Genomic DNA, 27155 nt, shown 5'->3' with positions numbered 1-27155 from the left:
GCCCACCTGGAGGTCACACGTATTGTCTTTCTGCCATCGATACCAATTACGAAACATCAATGAAGGAGGAAAAAGCATAAATATATTTTATCTTCCCTTGATTCTGTTTTCTAAATTCTTTTCTTTGCCCTCTTCACATTGTAATTGGGTTTGTGTTATAATGAAGGTCACATAAGCCGAGCGGTGCATTGTGGTCTATATGTCTGTTACAGCACAGAAAGGGCTGCTGCATCCCTCATTATCCAAGGATCTTCTGTGATTCATGTGTCAATTCGCATGAAAACCAACCACGCTAACTATAGAAAAGTCCCTCATCATCTGCAGAGCGAGATGGGGCCTGCCTGCAGAGTACATCGCATCGAGGAACCTGCATTAATGGATTCACCATTAAACCGACCTGCCTTCCTTCCGAATAATAAAAAACAGCATAGCAAGTGTATTGGCAGTATATCATATAGAGGGTGACTGTTATTTCAAGTGGTCTGATAAAGAAATCCATGGGGTCTTTTCATTGCTTTGTTGTGCTTGTTAGTCATCTGAGTAGATAGCAGATTGTGTCTTAATTGGAAATCCCACCAGAAGCCTTCAGTAACATATTATAAAATGATCAGCACCTTTGGCGGCAGCTTTTTCATTATAGGGATGTTAGCGTAACTGTAGGTGAGGAACTTAAAAAAACAACAGGGCAGTCAGTGCTAATTTTTACACAGTTGTTTGTTTCAGATATAGTCTTTGTCATTAAAAAAAAAAAAACTTTTTAAATTAACTTTTGCATTTGTTCAATCAAATACAGCAGTCTATTGAAATTCCAGTATCTATTGCAAGTGTTACTTATTATTTTATGGGCATTATATGCAATCACTCTAAAGTCTGGTGAAAGAAGATTCTTGTGCTCACCAAGGATGCATTTATTTAATCAAAAATGCAGTGACATCAGTAATATTTTGAAAATGTTATTACAATTTAAAATAACATATTTTCAAATGTATATGTATAATGTAATAATTTATTGTGGTGGCAAAGTTGAATTTTCAGCAGCCATAACTTCAGTCTTCAGTGTCACATGATCCTTCAGAAATCATTATAATATGCTGATTAGGTGCTCAAGAAACATTTTTGAACACAACTGTGCTGCTTAATATTTTTGTGGAAACCGTGATGAATTTTTCAGGATTCTTTGACAAAGTTAAAAGGACAGCATTTATTTTATTTTATTTTCTTGTAACAATGCAGAAGTCTTTACTGTCACTTTTGATCATCAAAATGTATCTTTTATATATTATTTAGCTCTCTATAACAGAATAAAATTTCTCAAATAGACTGAGCTTGATATTTCACATTTAAACATCATAAAGTCAGTGGAATATCTTGCACGTTCCTCTGAAAATCTGTTTTAAGTTCTCCTGTGAGGATGCTGTAATCCTGTCTGAGGCAATGTTGGACAGCTTTGCATTTTCCTTCACAGGTTATTGACATCTCATCGGTGCTTGTGTGTGTGTTTGGCTGATGAAGAAAAAAACATTTATTGAATAGAAGCTGAGGCGAATAATTTCTTCCTATATATCAACAAAGCACAGTGGAGTACAGTTCAAACTCTCAACTCCCTCAGCTATATTACAATTAAGAACATTATTATTTCCAATAAACACCTCACGGAACAACGTCCATCCTCAGCTTTAACAGATCTATGCGCTTCCGGTGTATAATTCAGAGGGCAGGTGTGGCCAAACATGACAGGATCCCACTCTTCAAATATCCAGACACATCGCAGACATGTGTAGAAGAGGGGAGGAGAGGTGAGAGTCTAGGAGGAGGATGTTATGACAGGGTGCTTTGGGCTTGGTCTTCAGACACCCACAGCGTTCAGCGAGCAAGACAGCCAGAAGCTATGCAAGCCGCCTGCTTACCTCAGCTACTGAGCTCTTAATAACCCCAAACAATGGAACCGATAGCTCAAACGGGCTCAAGATAAATGAGGAATTTGGGCACCATGAAAGAAGGAAGATGCATAAGACAAAGGCGGCAATAAATGATGATACATAGAAGATCTTCTAAAATTAGGTTAAGGTTTGAGGGAGAGAAAATGAAAATCCTGAAATGAATGAGTCTCTTCTCAAATGTCAATCAAAGCTGCCTGGTAAACTAATTGAAATGAGTGGCGTGTTCTACTTACAATAGAGCACTCTATCAGATTCCTCTACAATGATACATCTAATGCTAATGAGATTCTGTCTTGGATGTTTTTAATATGTGCACATCAGCTAGATGAAATGCAACATTTCTATAACATGCGGTGAAAACCTAATTAATAATAATGCATGGAAAAATACATACTTTGTTATCCAATACTATGTATAGTAGGTTAATTGTTGAATTAATAGCTTATAACTGCCCTTTACAGGGGTTTGGTTACCAGGGGTACCTGGTATAAAACACTGTATATACAAAAAATCCAACATCCATATATTATCACTAAATTATATGCATCACAAGCACAATTGTCGAAGCCATTTCAAAATATAAGTGTACATCTTGATTGCAATAATGTATATTGCACATACATACATGTGTTTATTACAATGATCAATAATTTCATTTAGAATATCAGTCACTGTTTCCCTACATTTTCTTAATGCCATACTGAGACTGAAATTACAGGAGTGGGATTTGAAAGAACGCCGTTGACCTTTCCACCGTAGCTTGTTTGTGAACAGTCCCTCTGCATAAAGAAACTGGCGAAAATCCATCGGCAAACTCGTTTCATCTTCTGAACGACATCTAACGTTACACGACGGCAAAGCAGTGCGCACCCCTGGGAAAATGTTAAAGCAGTCCTGACAGACACCATTACCAGCCAAAGACCACATAGCCCTTGGTATTGAAATACATACCCTCCCAGGGGACATCAAATGTGTGAAAATTAATACTTTGGAATAAGGCCAAAGAAAAAAAATAGAACTAAAATGACACGTAATTGATTCTCAATCTAACAGTTCACTTGTCGTTTAGAAGCATTTGTGGCTGTCGTCACCTATAAATTACTCTCTCGGTGATGTTTACATTCCTGGAAAGGAGGGGGGTAATATTAAATAGAGTCCTGAGTTAGTACGGCTGGTGCAACATGCAGAAGACGCACAAAGGAACTACAACCCCCTATCATTACAAAGCACGAGCGCTGGAGCTGTTACTAAGGTCTGAGTGCCCCCTACTGTCTAAATATATAAGAGGTCACACCTGAAGCCCTTGTGCTACTGAAAATTAACTGAATAAAGTTCATAATAAGTCAAACATATATATTGTGATGTAAATATATTCTTAACCGTGTAGGCTACTGTGGAGTCTGGCGTCCTTTGGGCTCTTCTGTGCATTACTGAAAAAAAAAAAAAAAAGTACAGAGTCGTAACTGCATCATTTATGCATGCTTTAAGTACACACTGCGCCATGGGACCCCAAAAAAAAGCTACAGCCAGTAATAACTACGCATATGTGGATATAAATACACTCACACACGGAAAACGTGAGCATTGCAGTAGCAGAAGATAGCTCTCAGGCACGGATCAATAAGGTAGAGTCAAATAGGCTGGCTGTGCTGTGTGACGGCCAAAAACCCTCATCAGTGCACAGTCTGAGAGAGCTCTCCAATACACACTGACTGACAAGCTATCACCTCGCTGGATCAGACACAATATACTATCTCTCCTCCCTCCCTCCCTCCCTCTCCAATGAGACTCAGACACGCCTTATGATAGAGGACAAGTCTGGGTTGAGTTATGAACACAGTGTACCACCCGGCTATAAAGCACCGACACTCCTGCGGTAACATTAAGTCCAGTTCATTATGACGGTAATGATAGCCATTTATCAATCATTAATCACATGCTGCAGACAATCAAAGGGAGAGAGGAGAGAGACAGAGAAAAACGTCAAATGTAAGTACTACTGCAGGAAGGATGTTATGCATCTGTTGCAGGAACTATTATTATGCACACATAAACAAAAGCCAAACACTGTTTTGATCAGCATATTCATTTGCTGCTGGATATATTTGTACTACAGAATATTCTTAAATGTACACTCAGTACTCTTGTATTTGCATTGTGCTGGCTGTGTGACCCAGTGCATGTAAAATAATTATAAAATTACTTTGGCTATCTATCCATCCATCCAGCTTCATTTCTTTGTGTAAATGTGCAGTATGTCAAATACTGCATTACATAATTGTATTTGTTTATTCAGATTTATTTGTGTTGATATTGTATTTATTAGCATTTCTTTGTCACTTTTTTGAAGTTTGGGGGGGGGATAGGTGACTTAAGCATATAAAATAAACAGAATTATTTGTATTACTAATATGTTTGTTTGTTTGTTTGTTTTACAGACCTTTAATATTCATTACGGTCTTATATAATTTTATTAATTTAATTTAATTGTATTGTATTTTATCTCTGTTATTTGTTTTAAGTAGTGGTACAGAACAGCATTCTTTTTTATGTTGTCGTTTTTGCCAAAGCATCAAAGACGTGATAAAAATGCTGATAAAATTAATATCAACAAAGTAAAAAAAATAATAATAATAATAAAACCAAATACATAATAATAATAATAATAAAACCACGCTAATAAAGTACTTTAAAAATATTGAGAGAGAGAGAGAGAGAGAGAGCGAGAGTCAAAAAGGAATATAAATACAAAGGGAGTAAGACAGAGTACTGCAGGTTGTACGTCTCACATAAATATTTCAGTGCACACGACAGGTAATTCTCTGTGAAGTGAAATATCAAATAACACAAAGAAAAAAAAAAGAAATACAATCAGAACAGAGTGTAACAAAGAAATGTAGGGAAAACAGGACTGAGTTATCTCATACTGAGAGGGTCAGGTCAGAAGCTCTACACAAAAGGGATAGAGGTCAGAGGCTTTTTTCCTGATCCCAGGGGGTTTAGGCACCTGTAACACACAAAAACACATTAATACCCAACCCCCTTTAAACATTTGTACCAATACGCTAAAAACACACAATAGACTGCGCCGCCCTTCCTTAGACACCCGTTGACTAAAAGCTGTCCCAGAGCGGCACTCCTAAAAGGAATCATTCTATCAAGTGTGTCACTAGAGCTTAAAAACTGGGCCATTTGCACTGTCACCTATGTAACATCAGGGACAAGTTGCGGCAGCCTGGGGAAACGCCGAGAGCAGTGTATGGACAACATGTGACTGCCACGAGAAAGTGTTAATGCAGACAAGACACCCTCCCTGTACTCTGCACGGAAAACTAAAGTCTGGAAGAAATAATCATCTCCATGTTCAAGGACCTTTACAGACAGTGAAGATGCGGTCACATCCAGCCACCTCTCATTCACTTAACCTGCCGCTATCAATCTGTCACCGTCACCGACCGTTGGAGGTGAATTGTGTAATTGCTGGCAAGGAACTATTCACATTTCAGATAATGCACTCAATTAATCTGGCCCAATTTGTAAGAAAGCAGATTTGTTCAAACCACACGAGCTTGAAATCAAGCCTTATTCCCATTATCGCCACGGCCCGTCCAGCCACGCTGCTCTCGCACTCTCGTGCCTCACCATAGGGCTTCCTTAATTATAACAGACAGAACAATGAGAGCGGAAGCTGGCCGACGGCCAGAGCAAATGTAGCCACACAGGAGTGTATGTACATGCCGAGCTCAAGTTCTCAGAGTCTGAGGCATTATCAAAAACCCTGCCCCTGTTCAAGAGTGCCACCCACTGGAGTCACTGAAAACAACCACCTGCAGGAACCATGGGGTGGTAGAAATGCACAAACCAAAGCAGCTAGCCTTGTAGGTTGATTCAATACCGAGCTCCTATTAGGGATGTGCAAAACTTTTCAAAATCGATAAGTCGGTAGGTTGTTTGAACGACTAGTCCGTTTTATGGAAGCCCTGTATAATTAGGCTAGCTTAAGGTCATGTCCACAAAACTCCAGAAGTTGCTGTTCAAAGGGATTTATGTACATTCAGTGAAGCACCTAAACAGAGTAACCTCCAGAAAATCAACAACAATTCTCAACAATGGCCGATCCAATATAGCAAACATGATCCTTAAAAAAAATATTATTAACAATAATAATAATCAAATTAGTTCTGACGGTGACACTGAAGACTAAAGTAATGCTGCTGAAAGTTCAGCAGACATCACAGAAATAAACTACATTTTAAAATAAATAAATAAATAAAAGAAAACTAAATTTGTAATGATATATCACAATACTTCTGTTTTTTTACTATATTTTTAATCAAATAAATGCAGCTTTTGTGAGCATTTCTCTCAAAAACATTCAAAATCTTTATTCTAAACTTTTGACCAGCTGTGTATATATACACACATGCATTATAAAATGTAAATAATAATACAAATGAATGATTATGTATGTATAATTTTTGGATAAACTTACAAACTGACTAGTTAGTGGTCAAATGGCTACTAAACACTACTGATTCATCCCAACTTACTGTAAAGAGCTATTCTGTGAAAGTCGATATGTTATTTAAATCATCACACTCCATTCAAAGAGTGTTTATGTATTCATATGCATGTCTATTAATATGCAAGATATCTGTTAGAAAATCACCTTAACATTTGAACCCAACACTGCACTCCCTGAACCGAAAGCCATGCTGCAACCACTAGGCAAGCTTCCATTTTAGCTCAATAACTCCTACACCCATCGACAGCAGCACACGCGTGAACACACACACTTGTGGCATTCAGTTTCAGCTCAAAGACTAGTAAAGGCTGGTTGCCATGGGGACAGGTGCATGCACAGCTGATGTGCGTGTTCGTGCGAGTGGAATGGTGTGTGTTAGTGAAGCACGTCACACAGTTCGTGCTCATGACAAACAAGTGTCGTGGAACAGTGGAGAGCGTGAAAGCTCTCATACTATCTCAATGGCCAATCACAGCACAGCCTGCAGGAGAAAAGGGTCTACACGTGGTCAAGCCTGGAGGTAGAGTGAGTGACTTTGTCTGAGTTGGTGTGTCTCTTTTTCTTTCCGTCTCTTACACATTCACAATAAAGTTGGCCTAACCCTTCTGTCTCATATATCAAGGTGAGAGGTCGTAGTGATTCATTCATTGAAAAACAACAGAGTAACTACAATTGTCAGCTGCTCACTAATAACAATGCAAAAAAAAAAAAAAAACTTTCAATCACCTTCACACGCTCTCACATTTGCAAAATGGAGGCGTGGCACACAAAAGAGATTTTGTGTTAAGGTATAATGATAGCTTAACATAAGCATGTATATCAAATGCATTTGGAAAAACAGCACAACTCATAATAACAGTTTGCCTGTAGCCTGTCCTTCCATTAACACTTGCTCTTGCACTAATGTTCAAATGTTCTTCCTGCAATTAACATTGTTCACTAATTATGTCCATGCATTTTCCCATGGCAACAAATTCATCTAGATGAAGTCAAAACTCTAAATTAGTGACAGATTCAAGGTCCCAAATAATTGTTTCATACACTGACAACATAAGAGCATAACACAGCCACAAAGCAAAGCAAAACAAAACAAAAATAATAATAAAAAAAAAAAAAAAAAAATATATATATATATATATATATATATATATATATATATATATATATATATATATATATATATATATATATATAAATAAATATATAATATAAAATAAAATATAAAAATAATGCATTGGCAGGTGTTTTTGTTTTTTTCCTATTTCCATTTTTTCCTTGGACAATGGTGACAAACAGCACAAGTTGTTGTGTCACTCACAGCTCTGCAGGTCTCAAGCTACTCTTTAGAATGTCACCTGTCATAAAAACGTGGGGGTGCACTGTGATTTTGTTTGCTCGTATTTTTGTTTTGGCGTGAGGAATATTCCACATGAATATTATATTCCACATTCCACACAAAACAAGAATCCTGGTTAAACTTGAATGGTGAACAGCATCCTCTTGGTGTCTATATATCACTAAAAGTCGGATCTGATCTATGTCTGGAGAGCATAACTTTAAACTAACCTACAGTACAAAATCTGCATCATTAATGCAAACAATGATATTTTGATTTTGAAAAATAAAAATAAAATAATGTGTATATATATATATATATATATATATATATATATATATTATATATATATATATATATATATATATATATATATATATATATATATATATATATATATATATATATATATATATATATATATAATATAAAATAAAATATAAAAATAATGCATTGGCAGGTGTTTTTGTTTTTTTCCTATTTCCATTTTTTCCTTGGACAATGGTGACAAACAGCACAAGTTGTTGTGTCACTCACAGCTCTGCAGGTCTCAAGCTACTCTTTAGAATGTCACCTGTCATAAAAACGTGGGGGTGCACTGTGATTTTGTTTGCTCGTATTTTTGTTTTGGCGTGAGGAATATTCCACATGAATATTATATTCCACATTCCACACAAAACAAGAATCCTGGTTAAACTTGAATGGTGAACAGCATCCTCTTGGTGTCTATATATCACTAAAAGTCGGATCTGATCTATGTCTGGAGAGCATAACTTTAAACTAACCTACAGTACAAAATCTGCATCATTAATGCAAACAATGATATTTTGATTTTGAAAAATAAAAATAAAATAATGTGTATATATATATATATATATATATATATATATATATTTATATATATATATGAAGATTATATACAGGTGTGCCAAAAGTACCAAAGAAACAAAAATAGGAAAATAAAGCTGAAAACTGTATTTACAACCACACACCGTATCCACAATATACAAAAAAAATAAGGGTTTGCTTGAGGTACCACTGTAACACTCTCGCCGACTTGGTTAACAAGCAACTAGATGTGAGTCTGTCCTCCCTTTTTATAGGGCAGACTCCGTCACTTACTTCGTTGGCATCACTCACCAACAAGTAAGTATTCAGGTATGTTAATACATTTTATATTCCCCACCAGAATTTTTTTATATTATAACCAAAATATAATACATCCATAAAATAACTCTGAATGCACTGACTGCAACTCTCTAGTAATTGTATTGGCATCAGCCACAGAAAGATTGATGTTGCTTAACTCTAAATGCATCTACATCAAGCCTCACCAGAGAAATGTAAGATTATTTGTTATTGATTAACAATTCCATGTGCCATAGCCAGATCTTTTCTGGGTATTACGGTTTTGTTTTGTCCCATAAAGTATACAAGGGATGGCTACCAGGCCATGCTGGAAATCTACTAGTCAAAACAGCATGTGTTTGTGAGTGTTGAACCATGATATGATGGGCAACTGGACCAGAGGGGTGGAGAGGGGAGTCAGACAGGCAGATATCAGAGCGACAGGGGTGCGGAATAATATGAGGGGACAGCGGCAAGACCCAGGAAGCCCTGGGAGCCAGGGCAGCGCTATCCTCTACTCTCCCGGGTTGCATTGTGCCTCATGCATTCAGTGTTAATCTCACCCTTTGGGGACATTTGCTGTTGTGTTAATTACACACCGCCAGGAGCATTCATTAGCACAAACACACAAGCAAACAGACATGCAGAAGTTCACTGATACATGCTATTGTACATGGATATGCACAATACATGCACACACTGGATACTAATGTGTAGATCTAAGGATGAATAACTGACATGGCTAACACGGTTTAAACATAAACAAACAAACCATATGATTATTCAAACACATAGACGTCAACAAAGAAATTGGGCATTGGCAGATATAATATACAATATGATATAGGCAGAGCTGGGCAGTAACTGATTACATGCAATCTGGATTATGTAATCAGATTCCAAAAATTAAGTACTTGTAATTAGAGTAAGTTACATTTTAAAATACTCGTAATCAGACTACCGTTACTTTTTTCATTGATTACATAGTATTCACACAATAGCAATAAATTATTCATAATTTATTGTTTCTCTCTAATTCCTCTTTTTTTTATATTTTAAATTTTCCTTTCTAAAATAGTCTACTGCTTATATACACTCAGAAAGACCTGCTTTCAGATGGAGCGGTAGTTAATACACAGAGCCATAGTTCACTGAAAAGCTAGGCAATATCGCGTTCATAATCGAAGACGAATTGCCATCGATTATGAACGTGGTTTAGCGTAGCTTGTCAGTGAACTACGGCTCTGTGTATTAACTGCCGCTCCATCTGAAAGCAGGTGATGGCGATTTACTGCTAATCACGAAACCGGCTTTACTGATGAGATGCGCATGATAATCGAATACGATTAATTGCACAGCCCTACAACCATGTATTATGTATTACTGAAAGGCTTTTGTCTTTCAAACTCATTAAAATGCACAAATTCTTGTTATTTCTTTTTTTGCAGACATTCACCTAATATTTACTTTAAAGGGGTGGTCAATCAGCAATTCTGTAAAATATCTCCATTTGCACTGAACTTTGAGCAACGTAACTTTGTAGATGTTGTTTATGTTCAAACAGCAACATTACACACTAACTAAAGTTTAAAAAAGTGAAATCATAATCAGTGACCCTTTTAAGTACCCCTGATATTTTAAAATAAAATATTTAATAATTAAGTATCACATTTGCATGTTCACAGTTCTCTGACATTGGTTAATGGTCATATGGCGTGCAGATAAACACTAAATATTTTTGAGCAAATTAATTATTTTGATTGTTATTTTAAAATGATTTATTTTAATTTGACGTTTTTATGATTTAATTACATGTTTACCTTTCATTAAACTCACAAACCCCCTGCAGTTCCTTTACGAACCCCAGTTTGGGAAACCTTGATGTTATATAATGTTTAATGCACTTTATGTTGTTAATTACAATGAAAGGAATATATTTTCTCACTCTTTGCATTTTTAGATCTATATGGTACAAGATTGTCCTGTTTAAATCAATGTGATAAACGAGTTAGGTTAAAAGTAATCCAAAAAGTAATCTAAAAGAAATCTGGGGCCGTATTTATCAAGCTTCTCAAAGTGCCATTTTAGTCTTAAGTGCTGAGAATTCATGAAATTTACTCCTATTTCCAAACTTAAGTGTAAAAGAACGTTATCAAATTTCTTAAAGCTAAGAATCACACTTACTCTCACAGTTATTTAAGACAGCTCGAGAGGTCTCTCAAGTGGTAAGGAGTAGCCAGTAGGGGCTTGTGATGACGCTGCAGAGACAGAGACTTGCAAATCTTTCAGGAGAGGAAGAATGTTCTTGTAATGTTTGGGGACGAGCACTTAATCAAACGGTTACATTTCCTCAGTTATTGAAAATGAGCAAAGAACATTTACATTACCAAGGAACATCATAACTGACTTCAGTCTAGTGCGAGTATTATATGATCTTTAAAAAACACTCCCGTTATAATCAGTGAAGCTACCTACACCGTATGATGAATAAATATTTTAGTACCAGGGAGGAAGAACACTTTTCAACAGTTGCTTCACAATTATATAGAATATGTAAATTATGTATATTATTCTATATTCTGTATATTATATCTATTTATTTATTTATCTATTTTTAATTTCAAGCCATTATTCAGAGTTTGTTTCAATGAATTATCTATTCACACTACTTAGGTCATGATTAGAATTATTATTATTATCGTTATTGTTATTATGTTTTAATTTACTTTTTATATTCATTCACTCATTCATTCATTCACTCATTTATTTGTTTGTTCCCCAAACATAGCAATACTTCTATTCAGAAAGGATGCAAGGATAAACTGAGAAGTAACAGTAAAGACTTTTACATTGTACAATACAATAAAATACAATACAATACAACACAAACAATAAATAAATAAATGCTGTTCTTGTGAAGTTTCTATTCAAAGAATGTAGCACAGTTTGTGCAAAATTAAGCAGTGCAGCTGTTTTCAACATTGATAATAATAATAACTATTTTTTGAGTAGCAAATCAGCATATGAGAATGATTTCTGAAGAATCATGTGACACTTAGGACTGGAGTAACGGCAGCTGAAGATTCAGCTTCGTCATCACATAAATACATTATATTTTAATATATATTAAAAGTAGAAACAGTAAATTTTATTTTAAATTGCAATAATATTTCACAATTTTACTGTATTAAAAAGAAGAAAAAACAAAACAAAACTAGTGCACCTCACACATTTTAACAATAGTATATGCAGACAAAGACAAGTAAATAAAAAATAAAAAAATGGAATCAAGAATCTAAAGTAGTGACAGAATAATGATATACTAACCTATATTTAAATCAGCCCTAGTCACACCCTTACCCCCATACAGGCTTATCTAAGCAACTTAACACTTTAAATACACACACAGCATGTTTACAATCACACCATGTCGTCTACAGTGGCACCGTTTGGCTCTTCCACATCCAAAACACCCACCACATTACCACTATCCAGTGCCAAAATAGCCAGACGGGTCTGCAGCTAATGTTCACACAATTAACTCCAGAGCTCTGGGTCTCTCCCCCGATCCTCTTATAACCTCTTTCTCCCTGCCTCACCCTGCTTGAGACCAGCCCTTATTACTGCCTGCCATCCGCTGATGTCTCACCATGGAAACCCAGCCACACAGCTCGCACACACCTGGGGTTATAACCACAAGCAAATTCGCTCTTCGTTTCCAATCTACAGCCGCCTAGAGATGGTGGAAGGGCCATTGGGAAGTGCCGAGTATATTGCAGCGTCGTGGCAGTCAGCTTGGTTTCTGGACCAGAGTGATGGGCTGGCAGGTGACCCTCTCCTCTAGCAGCTGTGCCCGGCCCCAGCCGCGGGCTCTTTAATTGTGCCGCAGGGGAGCCCGAACTCTCTCCCCCTCCGGTCAATTACGGCGCTAGTCGGTTTAGACAAGATTGAGAACGCATGAGATAGAGACAGCGAAAGTGAGAGAGATGCATTTTGACTGAATTTCAGACAGAGTGAATGGGTTTAAATAGCCATGTGGGCTGAGAGACCCTCCATCACTGCCGAGCACCTGCGTGATAGTTATGTATCGGTCAGCTAATGGACTCTGGCATTATGGGAGAGTTAAACATGCTTCAGTAACCTCAGCATGGGAAGAGGGGGAACAGGCGTCAAACATTCTCTCTGACATGACATAGACCATTAGCACCGTCATCAACATGGCAAACACACGTTACAGGATGCCGATGCTGCACACCAGCGGAAAAACGGCATTGAGGCGCATGCAGGCGAATCAATTCAACTCGATTGTTATTATAGGGGGAGGAGGGCTGGTGCGCCTCAAGGCCTTGTCCATATAATGTCACACAACATATATTCACCAACAGCAAGTGAACTACACATACGATAAAACAGGTTTAAGTGGATGCTGGTTTGACTCCGGCGTGTCACGCCAATGCCTCTAATCAAATATCAGAGAACTGATGAGAAAATGTAATACAAGGTAGTGTTGACTGAAGTACACGAGTGGTCTGACGTTGATGGTGTGAAATGTGATTAAAATTGAATCAAGGCATATCAATCACGTGAGGTTAATTTGTATTAACATGCCGTGCCAAAAGTGTGCTTTCAATCCCTGAGATGCCCGTGGCTTCAGAAAGGTTAATAAGTTGCCTCACCTCGGCCGAGACGGCGGAGGAAGGAGAGAAGAGGCAGAGCGCGCGCCCATTTAATGCAAATTCAGAACACATACAGCAATGGTCACATCTATCCAGGACATCTGCTCTTTTGGCCTCATCTTCAGAACCCTTACGAAGTAAAGAATCCTTATATATTAGGCGAAAAATGGTTTTGGACACTTGAGTCGCACTTAAAAATGCATGACTGTCATTCAATGAGGAATAAAATATCACATCAAATAGCATCTGAAACCTGGAGCTTTTCTCAGGCAAGGTGATTTTTAGTGGATGTATGAAGTGAGCAGTGTTTTTATAAACTAAAACAACTGATTTTTAATATAAATATTAGATGACAACTTAAAATATATATATAAATGGCAACTAATTTTTAAACAAAAAATTAAATAAAATAAGTTAAATAGAAATGTACTGAGCTTTTATTAAATTAAAATTACAAGTGAAAATGAAAAAAAAAGCTAATTGAACATTAATAAATACTATTTAATACACTAATATATAACAGTATAAAATAGTAAATGATAATAGAATAACACCAGTAGTGAGTCTTGATTTGATATCTTGTTATATAATCCAAAGACATATCCATACATTTTGAAGTTTACTTTGAGCAACTATAGTCTCTCTCTCTCTCTCTCTCTCTCCCTCTCTTTCTATCTCTCTCTCTGTATTATCTCTGCTGTAAAGCTGACAATTAGCTGCTGGATCAAAATTTGGAGTCAATCCCATTCACAGTCACAAATGATGAAATGCTTTCTATATTGCACCCCGTGGCTGTCTGCGAATGGATTTAGTGACAAAAAATAAAAAATAAATAAATAAAATGTGCCAGGATGGAAGCTTGTATCAGCATCTAAGCAGCACAACACAGACACAAACACTTTCCACCGGTCCACTGCCAAGGGCTGACCAACACCTTAGAAAACTGGAAAGAAAAAAAGGTGAGGAAGAGAAAGCATAAATCAGTATGTACTGTGCTGCTGACTTGGAATCTTCATAAAGCATAGCGTACACTACAAGACAGAAGCTTGTCGCTCTTTTATGTTTTAAGGCTGCAACAAAAAGCCCCAGATTGTAGTCAATTCACAGCATGTGCCCATCATCAACTAGTGCGAGAGACTACAGATACTACGACACATTTCAGACTTGTTTGAAATTCAACCAACCAGTCGTCAGGTGTGCACAAAATGAGACAATTGCATCTCCACAAAACTCCAACAGAATGCTATCGAAATAATGATTGTCTATGTAAAGTATACTATGCATTTACAATTTTGAAGCTCAGGGCTAAGACAACCATCAAGTGTACATAAAGCACGCCTTTTAATAAAACACAATCAAAATTCAGAGGGGAAGAAAACAATCTGTGAAAGTTCATATGCAATGCTTCCTTAAGGCAGTCTTGCTTAATGTCAAAAATAAAAAGAGACCCTACTTCTATCCTTTCTTGCTTTCTACCAAAAGAGCATTGCTTAGAGTTGGTCAAGATATACATGAGGTCAGAGATCAGGAGAGCAGCAACAAATAAGACAAAATGTCAGAGAGAGGGTCGAGCTGTCAGACCATATGGCTCTCATACATCAAGCGAAGACCTCAAAAGCTGATCTTTGCTGGTGAGAGGTCAAGACAACTCTCACAAGCGTTCAAAGAAGAGGACTGAAATGGTGAGTGAATGAAACAGGGAGAAAGCGACAGATTTGAGCAAGAAAGATCTATAGCAATCAGGACAGACGGACGAACGGACAGACAGACACAGAGACAGACAGTCAGTCAGTCAAGTCATGACTTGAGGGTGTCTACTTTCTAAGACACCCTCATTACTTTCCTTTTTCTTCCTGCGGAATTTCAATTATAGTTATCGCACCACATAAGTGTCAAGAAAGCATTTCATACGACCTGCGTGCTGTATTCAAACACAGGCTGAAGCCATTCGATAAAGCTGTGCATTCACAAGTATTAACGGCATTACTTAATCAAGTCTTCAGTGTCATGAACAATTAATGCGTCATTCTTTTGAGTCAAATCTTATCAGTGAATCAGTACATAAAAATGGTTTGAATGATCACTGATTCACAAGTAAATCATGACTTCAAATAGTCTCACAATAAACTATTTTATGTCATCTGAAGATTTAAAATATAACACATAAGTTAAATGGATCACTTTATGATGATTCATTTTGAGTTGGAAAACAGCATAGGAAACAGTCTGCCAAATTTCACCTTTTATGTTAGATGAAAGAAAAAGCCTGAGAAGTTTGACATGACAATTTTAATTTTTGTCTCACTACACCTTCCTCCCATCTTTGAATTGCTTTCAGTGCTTCTCTCCTTGGCCTCTATTCTCTGCTGTCCACGATAGCCCACCACTCCCCTCCAAAATTCATTCTCTTTTCCCCAAAATGTCTTGTAATGCTAGTCTCCAATCAGGGCGAGGGCAGTTGTGCGGTTGCCTGGGCTCTCGGCTTAGCTTTCCATGGAGAAGAGGCTTTTCACGCCGCAGAGTGTGTTGTTGATATTCAGTGAGGCTCCATCTTGAGCATGCAGAACCAGGATTGTTTACTCGACAGGCAGGCGAGGGGAAGTGATGGGGGGGACAGCGAGAGTTTCGTCCCCCCTCTACTCTTCAGACCTCTCTCGCCGCCCTGAACCAATTCCACCTCAGAGTCTCAGGGACAAATTAAACATGATAAGACGTCACCACACAGGTCTAGAGAGCAGGGGGAGAGGATCGCACCAAGATGTGGCCTCTTCACCATTTTTGATTTGTATGGAAATTAGGAGTCAATCTGCTCAAACAGCCAATAAAGCTGCAGTCTGGTAAATGTAACATTTAGATAAGAGACTATGGTGGCAATTACCACTGATAACATGACCGAAAAAGAAAAGAAAACAAAGCATGCGAAAAGTAAATAAAATGTAAATGCTTTTGAATTATGCTGCAACAACAGATAAAATCTATAGCTATGTTTCCATCCAAAGATTTGAATTTAACAAAGCGCAAAATTGGAATACCGCTTAAAACATTTAAGCACAATAAAGCACCATTTCCATCCAACGTGTCAAAGAGAACAAAATTATCACTTCTTGATAAAATGGCACTATATATCACTAAGAAAAGTGAGAGAAGCCACTTAATATAATAATTTTCATATATGATAAATTACTTACGCGTCAGAGCGAGCAGACAAAACATAATAAGCGCTGTCATTGCTTTCAGAGGTGGATGCCAGCTGTTTGGGAACGTAGTCGTCTCAGACAAATATACAGAATTAGGCCTAGCTCGACTTGATGACCAATGACCAAAACAACATTTCAGCTGCTGTGCAACAAGATTGGTCCATGGGTTAATCAAGTTTTCCCATCCAATTGTGCAAAGTCACATTACATTTTTGATGCGCAAGGTGGAATTTATTCGGTAAGTGTGTTTCCATCGTAGTTTATGCAATAGTTTTTATGTGCATTTTTAGAATTAATGCACATCTTGGCATTTCCAGCGTTTTTTAATGCAAGATTCCAAAATGCGCATAAAAATAGGTGGATGGAAACATAGCTTATAAGGATTTTTGAAAATACTAACATTTGTGTTGACTGTACATTTTAATCAATTCTCTCTCACAGCTTTTAGTTTCATTAATTTTAATTTAATTTAGCTTAACTTCAATCAAGATTAAGTTTAACACTAAACAAATTTAATTCATTTCAATCCAATATTGGAACACAATAACTTCTGATATATAACATGTTGCTTATAATATTGAAAACATTGATTTAAGTATGAAACTACACGCAACCTTGTGATTCACAGGACTGTTTTAGAAAGATTTGAAAATATTATTATATTCAAGTACTCAGTCATAAGTTTGCCAACATGAGAAACACTGTGGAACTAGTTCCATTAACATATGCAGACATGAATATTTCCAAACCGCAGCAGCAGAAGAAGCACGCCCATCATCACACTGTGAGCAGGGCGCATCTCTCTGGAGTACTCAGAGTCCCCGTGCCCACGTCTGGGAACGCCTCGTTGTGGAAGTAGTTTGATGCGGACCCCCGCAGGGCCTGAGAGGATGTGACTCCAGCCTAAATACATCGTCTCTCACTGTCAAACCCCACGGCAGAAAGAAAATAAAGCTCCTCCCTTCTCTACTCGTCTGCCCGGGAGACTATATGCCTCTGTAATGTGCCGTTGTTTTCGTTTTCTTATTTCAGTCTTGTTTTCATTCCCTCTAGGCTGCATGTGGAGGGCACACGTCACTATTTTGAAGAGATGTTGATTATTCATGTACCCCATACTGACAGGAATACTTTAAATGATCAGGTAATGCAGGGCCTATTCATCTCAGTCCTAGCTCGTCCAATCATGTCACACTACTGTACTGAACATGAGATCATCAGTAAATGTGAAACTGAGACACAGTGACACAGACAAAAGTGACACAGAGATTAAGCCCATGAATATGGATGTTTTTTTCTTTGTACAAATCAGAACGTCTTCACTAATGTCTACTTCTCCTTTCCCTGGGAAATTAAACCAGGATACTTGTGAGCACTTGCTAAGATAATACGACTTGTTTAGATTAAAGGTATTATGCAAGAAAACTTTTATTAATCTCAGGCTTAACAGCTTTGGTCAAGAGAAGTTGCATGATATATTTAATAGCTATTCCAAGTATAACACATAATTATAGTGTTTCCATAGACCGCCTTAGACTGGATTTGGACATCCTGTTGCAGTAGCATACAACAATGTCGTCTCTTAACTTTCCTTAAACTTTATCAGGTGAAATCAAGTAGACAAAAAGAAACCAGTAGCTTCCACCGCCTACTCAAAAGTCTACGATATAAACGGAAAGCAAAAACTTGCACTTAAACATCCCCCAAATGAGGAGTTATGAGGCAAAGATTTCATTGAAAGTTTTAGAGTTTCTTTGAGACAGGTAGCGCCGCGTGGTGGTATTTTCAAATGGGCTGTTAAGTGCAGTGGTTGCCCAAATTGCTCCCCTCTGAGATAAGATGATTAAAGTCAGTGGGACATCCGAGTGTAGCGATATGAGCCAAGAACGGTGGGGTATCCTTCTCAAAATGCACAGAATCCTGTATCCAGGTCACCCCCTGTGGCCTCTCTAATGCACAATAAACTCATTACAGGCCATTAATATTTAACTATCTAATTTTCCTGCATATGTGATTTATTAGAGAACGGCAAAAATGAGCGAGACTGTGGGCCTAGGCTGAGGCAGAGCACAGTGGGCAAACTAAGAAAAATTAGCACGGGCCACATTGGCTTTATTGAGACAAATTGGCTCTGCGTATGAGAGCAATTAGAGAAATCACTTTCTTTACAGAGCATGCCACCAGAAAGCAACTCTCTATTTTTGGTATGAACACTGCAGAATTCGATAAAGCCCTCTGCTGTCAGCTGAGTAGAATTAAAAGAGAGCAAAAATCTAGAGAGCCTAGCTTCAAGGTCAGAAAGAAGCCAATCAATGACACTTTAATGCAAGCTGCTTCATTGTTGATCCATCTCGGTGGCGTCCCAGGCAGCCATTTTCTAAGTACACTGACAAACTGAAGTTTCAATAACATTTCAAAACAGCAATACAGTCTTACAATGATTGCATCAAGAATTTACGATTTTACAAAGTAGCCTGTCTCCTTCTCCGATACGGTCTCTGAAGCCAATGCTGCTATAAACACTTGCTGAGAAAAAAGCTGTGATTGTTTAAAAGTGCAGGTGCCAAAACCAGTAGTGATCTGATGATAGAAATCATCATACGAGTGTGTGTTGAGGAAAATAGTATGTGCACTTGAGTTTTTAGTGCAAGACTGGGTAGCCTTGGGTCCAGATGGACATGTTGACGTCTGAGGATGAGTGATTTTCTGGAGTGATGAAAGAGAAAGAGAGAAAGAGAGAGAGGAGGGAGAGGACCAGAGTCATGTGGACAGAGCTGCACTGGCAGATGCTTCCATTCGCAATAAACAGCATCAGCAATAAACAGCTCTGTCCTTAGGGGAGACAAGTGGAATGATCTAACCCCCTGTTCAAAGCGCTTTAGCATGCTGCTTATCAAAAGCCTCCTTTATTATTTTACTGTGGCATTAAGACCAAGCTGTTAATATGAGCCAGGCTGAAGAACAATTCCACTGCGTCCTGCATTCATCTGCCGCAGGGCGTAACGGGATTGGCTTGTATGGAAATAAACACAATTCTAATCAGGTGGTGGTCCTATGTTATAAAGCCTGGTATGGAAACCTCAAGGATTCCAGTTTTCTTTGATACAGGGATCTATGATGTTACATAAAATACATTTGCGTCTGTTCGCGGTAATACCTATATGGCCTTTTTCAAAGACATAACACTGCTGTCATTACAGATTACAGGCTTGAAACTGACAACAAGGCAATTCAAGCTCAAAAGCCTTTTAGGAGATCTTGCTTCTGTCTTATATCTAACTGTGTGTGTAGGGATTTGAGTGAGCATTTCTGATTTCTGAAAAACCTGGTGCAAGTTACAGAAAACAGAACAGTGTGCCACATATCTGAGGCCTTTGATCACAAACAGGTTAAGCCGGATTCCATCATTAAGTGTCCGGGTTGTTTCAGGACCCTCCGTAACCCAAGGATTTAGTTTTGGCAGGGGCACACAAGGAATGTCGGTGTACTAAGGAGGAGGGAGGAGTGGAAACAGTTGTTCAGAGAGTTCAGAGAGAATTTGATGAAATTTTGGCTAATGAATGGGGATCATGCCAGGCCCCTTGCGGGGAAGCTGAGGTCCGGAGCCACAGCCATGTACTTAAAAGTGAAATCTGTCAATGATGCTTTACACAGCTGGCAGACAATCTAAAAAGATAGAAAAGTGAATGCTCATACGAGGACTGAATATGAATACATAGACAAAATTACAATCCGTATACACAAAGACACTGTGGCGCATTTGTTCAATATTAAATTACATTTACAGAATAGCATAAACTTACATAAAAATATCAAATGTTATTTTAAATATTTTAATTAACAATAAAATAATAATCTAAAAGAATCAAAATAAAATTCTAATTAAATTACAATAAAAATAAGCACAATTAACCCTTACATAAATCATATTGTGAATGATTTTCCTACCATCACAATTCAACCTTCTGCTACTACAGGTAATGCACTTTGACAAAGCCACACTTGACAAAGCCAAACCTTGGCCTAAAACGACTTATTTGAGCACGGCAAGATGATGAAAAACAGCATGACCCATTGAAATGGCCTAAGACCTTAAACAGACCCCCCAAAAAAAAGCACAGACAAGATTTGAAAATGCTACCTGTGCGAACATTCCTTAAGTCAATAAAAAACAGCAAAATAAATTAAATCAATATACTGACATCTCAAGCTTGTTGTGATGTCATGTCTACTCATGCTTTATACATCTGTCACAATGCCATACTGTCTTAAAATATTTTACTTAGGGGCAACAAATATTGATTACGCAATTAACCAAAATTAATTTGATCATAATAACATACATATAATGCACAAAATGTTACTTGACAGCTCTGATTATTGCACTTGCTGTACTATCACACAGGACGCTGCTTTAATCGTTACCACTGATTCTGTGAAAGATATACGATACTCTACAGCTTGACCCTCACTTGCTTTTCATTGCTTTTTCTCTCTCTTTCTCTTTCATCATAGGCTCGCCGGTCATTAACAGACCTTTTAGAGGTCAAGTGCTGCCCTGGGCTCCTCCTTCTCCATGAATCACTTCAGCATTGACACCAATTATTAAAATACATCTTCATTAGATCTCGCTTCAGAGCTCCATCTGTGGAGCAGCCAGAAGCCATCTTCACCACCCCATCGCACTTAATTTATCCAGATCAAACTCATCTATTGCCCTAGCCACTCAAAGCACCAACACGAGCAGGGCTGAGCAGTGCCTCCCCAAAAAGCTCCTTCATTTCGGGTTACTGCTAGTCTATGTATGCGAGAGCAAAAAAAAAAAAAAGAAGGTACCATACGACTTCATTCAACATCAATTTGCACTTCAAACCGATGCAAAAAACACAGCTTTCCTCACCAAGCAGGAAAAGGGAGGAGTGCATGCGATCACAGAGAATATCAGTGAAGTGTTCAGGTGCTGCTGTGAGTTCAAATTTCGGTAAGAATTCATATGACGCACCATTTAAAGAGGACGGTGGTGCTGATGGGGTTTATATTTCAAAAGCAACAAGCAATGCATGTCATCACCGTGCCGAAAAGTCAGACTTCTATTTTCTTGAGAGCGGATGTCAGCGGTGAAGAAAACCTATTAGGGCAAGAGGAGGAGCATGTTTTGCCAGCATCCATCTTATTTCAGCGGCACATAAAAGCGGAGGCGTTGAATTGCTTTTCAAATGCAGTAGGCCATGCCACACACTCAATCCACCAGTGTATCCGATTTGATCCCCCAAGCAGAAACACAAGCAGAACCATTGATTGATACCACCAAGCGAAGGGAGTCTGGGGGAAATAGGGAATAAGAGTGTGAGAGAGAGGGGGTGGAAAGGCCAAGCAACTGTGGCTACAAGGAAAACAACAATACAAGAAAATCGGAATCTGACAAAGAAGAGGATTTAAATGAGGTCTAAACTGCATTTCTGAAAAAATAACGTTGCTTCTAAGGCATGTATTGAGAGAAGGCGACTGTCAACGATCATGCAAATCTCCAAGACTACGATTTGGAATGAAAGGGCACAGAAAACCAGGGTTTTTTCTCAAAAGGTCAAGCCCTGAGCATATTTGCAAAGGATGGACCATTGATTAAACCAGTTAATAAGTAGTGAGTATTTTCTATATGTCAGTCGAGGTCAAAAAGTGCACGACAAGCTGCCCTCAATGGCATGAAGCATGACTCTGGAAATATACACTAGTAATAACAATTTTTATTCAAATTATGCTATTTAAATTGTCACTTTCCAAGTTTTGGGTCTATAACACTATTTTTGTTTTACTTTTTTTTTTTTACCATAAGATAATACAGTATTTTTACTCTGACAGAAAGAAATGTGAATAGGTAATATTCTCTTGAAGTTTCCTGGTAGTGTTCTGAAATGTCAGTGTTCAGGTCCACAAACCACAATTTAACAAAAAAACTGGCTGATCAACAAAAACTATTATTCTGTTTGACATCAAAGTCTGTGAGCATTTAGATGTTTGATTTCCTGAAGACAAGCTTAAAAAGTGGTCTGCCTTTGACTGAGCTTTACTGGATTCATAATGTTATAAATAATTTAACCAGTCTGACAGAGCAGTTCCAAGTGTTTCTACACTGATGGGAGAAGTTTTAGATAAAACTTGCATAGCTTCCAAAACTTCCAAAAACCTACCAAATATTTGAATTAGATTGAAACAGGTTTCAAAATAATGTGTTAGACTTATATAAATGTTAGTATCATTGTGTACTAGAGCTGCACGATATTGGAAAAAAAAACTCACATTGCGATATTTTGTTTTTCTGCGATATATATTGCGATATGAAAAAGAAAAAAATAAAGAAAAAAATATCAATGATTGGGGTGATTTTGTAGGTGAGTAAATCAGCACAGAAAACAAACAAATTACAAGCATAGATAAATATAATAGAACAAAGATACAAATTAAATAAACAGTGCTTTACATTTTTTTCAGGTAAGTCTAAACAGTATTCAGGTACAGAAATTGAATAATCAAATGTAAAATAACACTGCATAGTCTTTATTGTATAAATTAAATCTTAATAAATCTGTGTTATAGCTACAAAAGTGATTTTTTCTCTATGTGTTTTGTTGTTTGATTAACATTCATGGCACAGAAAGCCTCATTAAACTGCTGTGAACCAATATAATGTTACACATCCATTTTCTTTCTCACCTAAGCCATAAGCAACTTACAAGGACACTTGCAGAGACATGCATTTTGACATAATTTCACACAAATAGACGCAGAAGTGAACGTAATTCAGTGTTCACGTGCATCTGAATGGCTCTCACCGTGTCTACACCGGATGCGAGCAGCGCGACACAACAAAATACTGAACCCATTATAATCAGTGATTCTCTCTACAGATGTAGCGCAACACGACAAATCCCCGAGAGTAAAAGGCTGCCTCGTTCTATTTCTGACATGCTGACACTAAGTTCAAATGATTTGGAGCGGTCGCTTTGTCGCGTACAATGTAGCTGTTGAGGTGCGGGGCAGCGCGACACGACAGCTGTCGCGTCCGGTGTAGACACGGTGTCTGTGAGTGAGAAAAAAAAAAACTATCAGTATAAATATAATCAGTATTCCAAACACCGCACATCCTGCGATGTGACTATCGCGGATGCGCACATCGCGATATCGATGCTGAAACGATATATCGTGCAGCCCTATTGTGTACACATTTTATTTATTTATTTAGCTGCTCTGGTAACACAAATCAATAGACTGACAAGGGTCTTGCAGTAGTATGATTCATTGTAACTAGAGGACATTAATAAAAATATGCCATTATGTCTATATTGTTCAAATACATAAATAAATAAATATTGCTGTGGTGATAATATCAATTTCATCATTTTATTATGAAATGCACACTTGCTTGCATTCTGTCTGTAGTTTGGCCCTATTCTTCAAAAGCTCAAAAAAGCTTACTTTTCAATACTATAGGAGTCTGGATCTCTCAAAAGACATAGACCTAAAATCCCTGTTGATCACTATATCCTTGTTTTGTTAAAAGCTATTTAACACCAGGCCCTTTGAGCAGTGGAGGAGAAAGAGATGCTGCGGCGTAGAGGAAAAGAGGAATGTGAAATGGAGCAGCTATCAATACCAAATCTCGAACACCAGTAAGACTAATACTCTGGGGGGAAAACTAGATAACAGAGGCCCATTTTGTATACTTTAAAGAGGGCAAGAACACATTTACACCTCCTCGACTCATTGTTCTTTACTTGGCGGTCTCCAGATAAACGCTTTAGCTGTAAACGAGTCGTCGAGAGCACTTTTCCCTGGCACTTTCAAGCGGACCACACTCACCACTACATAAAGTGGCAGTTGCGCAGACAAATGAAGCAAAGCTTGACCAATGACTGCTCTGCCAGCTCTGCTATGAGGATTTATAGCGTGAGGCAAAAGCGAGCATCTGCGAAGCCTTATAAAGTAATTCATCCCTGGAGACTGCCAGCTGCACCTAGTCTCAAAAAAAGCTGGAAACAGGGTGAAGACACCACCTACCACCTCCTCCTCCTCCAACTGGTGCCGTGAAAGTATATTTTAGAGATGCAGTCTTGGCAGTACACTCATCAGATGGCAGACAGTTCAAAGTCAGTGTGATTACCAATGGTATAACATCACTATCTCTTCCCTTCCACTCTCTTGGAGCGCTGAGGTTTACCATTGGTTAATAATCTTTGAATTAAAAGTGGTACGAGGAAGTAAGGTTCTACTCATTGCGTGAAAGTTCCCAGAATGGGTCCAAATCACATCTTACTCACTTCAAAGCTTGAGTCGCAGAATTCCTGCTTCATCTTAAAAGAACTGCTGCAAATATCAAACACAGAAAAGCATATTTCATTCATGAAGACGTTCAGTTTGGGTTCAGAAACAGACCTGGGGAGAGTCGAGTCAGTGGGTACGCTTCAGGCGTAATTGATAGGAACTGAGCCAACGATGGGTCCCTGAGGAACTCCTCAACTCTTACTTATAAAACCTACACCTTTGCAGAGAAAAACTGTAAGAAACAATACAAAGTGTAGACGACTGAAACCTAAACACAATTATATCTAAAAAAGGCGCTTGGCTACACAGGAACAGGCTGTGTTTTTGTCAGCGTCTCAGAAGAGGAAATACAAACCCCAGTAGTAATCAGCAGAGGTTATATTCAAGAGTCATATGCACTTATGCACATCTTAGACCACCACATTATGCTTGAAGTGTTGCTGGATGGAGTTTAACAGGCCGATACAATGTCGATACTGGAGAATAAGAGGAGTTATCTGGAGCTCTGCCAGTGTGCTAACGCTAGCAAACTCCACAGACCGTGGTCAATCTGCTCTCAGATCAGTTCACTTCAATGACTGATCATCTGACCGCCGCTGCACACATGAGCAGACTCTTCAATTGTGCTCAATGTCTGACAGGCCCTCTGCAATGCCCCTTTATGAAACAGGCATTAAAATCTACCGAGGCCACTCACTGTCAAAGGTTCAACTTACTGCCTTGCCGAAGGAAACATCCACTTTATCCTTCTCCAGCAGTGTGAATAAACAAGGGAAGGAAACGGAGAAACAAACTGGCCAAAACAAGAGTGCAACTCTCTGTACTGTAACTTTCTCTCTCGTTCTTTTCTTCTTCACTGTCTCTCGGGGGGCATCCAGTGAAGTGGAAAGGCAGCCAAGCTAACCAAGCATGTCTGTCCTCTGCTTCTATCGAAACCCACAGCCGCTCAGAGTACGGTTCCCGTGAAAGAAGAGGGATGCTTTGTAAACTGACTCTGTGCTGACATGTAAAGTACACTTCCAACTCTGCAGCTCTGCTAATTGGCACAGAGCTAAACGCTTACTTAATCTGATTGTAGAGACTGCATAAAAAGGGAAAGTCGGTGGAAACTGAGACAGCTTCATGAAGATAATTAAGATTTCACAGAGACGATTGGTTTCCCAGTGTTTGGATGGATAAAAGCGGGTATCAGGGTAGCTGAAACTACGTGTACCTATGTGATTAGGGGGAGAGGCAAAGCAGGTTGTCCTTACCTCTGGATTTAGAAGAGAAGGACAGTGAAAGCTGGCTGAACATGTCCGGGTTCTCAAACCGCTCCTCTTTGACTTTGAGCCAAAAGCAATTTTCCGCCATCTCCTGAGGCACTATCTGCAAGCACAGAAAAACTCCATCAAACACCAGCAGGAATAGAGCAAGCAAGCACCACCGCCCACTTAAGCACACACACACATATACACAAAAGCACGCATACCTGATTCATACATCATGAAGTCTTTAATGGCACATGGTCCTTCAGAAATCAGTCTAATTTTGTTGATTTGGTGCTCAAGAAACAGTTAATATCAATTCTGAAAACAGTTGTGCTGCTTAAAAAACGTGATACATTTTATCCAGGATTATTTGATGAATAGAACTTTTTTAAAAATGTAACAAGCATTAATTTGAAATAGTTTTTTTTTTTTTTTTTCAACAACGTAACAGTCTTTAAAGTCCACATGGAATCAATTTACACTATTTTCTTTTCTTTTTTTAGTGCACATAGATAGTGTTGGGATGAACAATTAAAAAGTTCCACTGAAAAAAAAAAAAAGTTTGTCTGTTATCTAAAATATACTATTACTACTACTGTTATTCTTCTCTGATGACATCAGATTGACAGCTTAGGCATAATAGTTTAGCTTTTGCTTGGGCATAATACCATTAGTTTGCTGTGAGTGAGAGATGGTGAGGAGAAGCACTAAAATAAAACACCACCCTCTATTTAATATTCCGTTTCAGTTTTATATACTATACATTACAATATTAAAGTCAGAAGCA

At 38.1% G+C, this 27155-nt stretch overlaps 1 protein-coding gene across 6 annotated transcripts in view; it reads right to left on the bottom strand.

The window, feature by feature from the left end:
• diaph2 (diaphanous-related formin 2) overlaps window positions 1-27155 on the bottom strand; it is a 437687-nt gene that overhangs the window by 223459 nt on the left and 187073 nt on the right. For all 6 annotated transcript variants that reach the window (XM_058797344.1, XM_058797348.1, XM_058797349.1 and 3 more), the window contains one exon: window positions 26372-26486. In XM_058797344.1, coding sequence (XP_058653327.1) covers window positions 26372-26486 — 115 coding nt within the window. The remainder of the gene's footprint in view (window positions 1-26371; window positions 26487-27155) is intronic.

Source organism: Onychostoma macrolepis, chromosome 14, assembly GCF_012432095.1.
Source record: "Onychostoma macrolepis isolate SWU-2019 chromosome 14, ASM1243209v1, whole genome shotgun sequence".
In the NCBI taxonomy this organism is placed as follows: Eukaryota; Metazoa; Chordata; class Actinopteri; order Cypriniformes; family Cyprinidae; genus Onychostoma; species Onychostoma macrolepis.
Note: the sequence above shows the minus strand (reverse complement) of the source record. Positions and strands in the feature narration are given on the sequence as shown.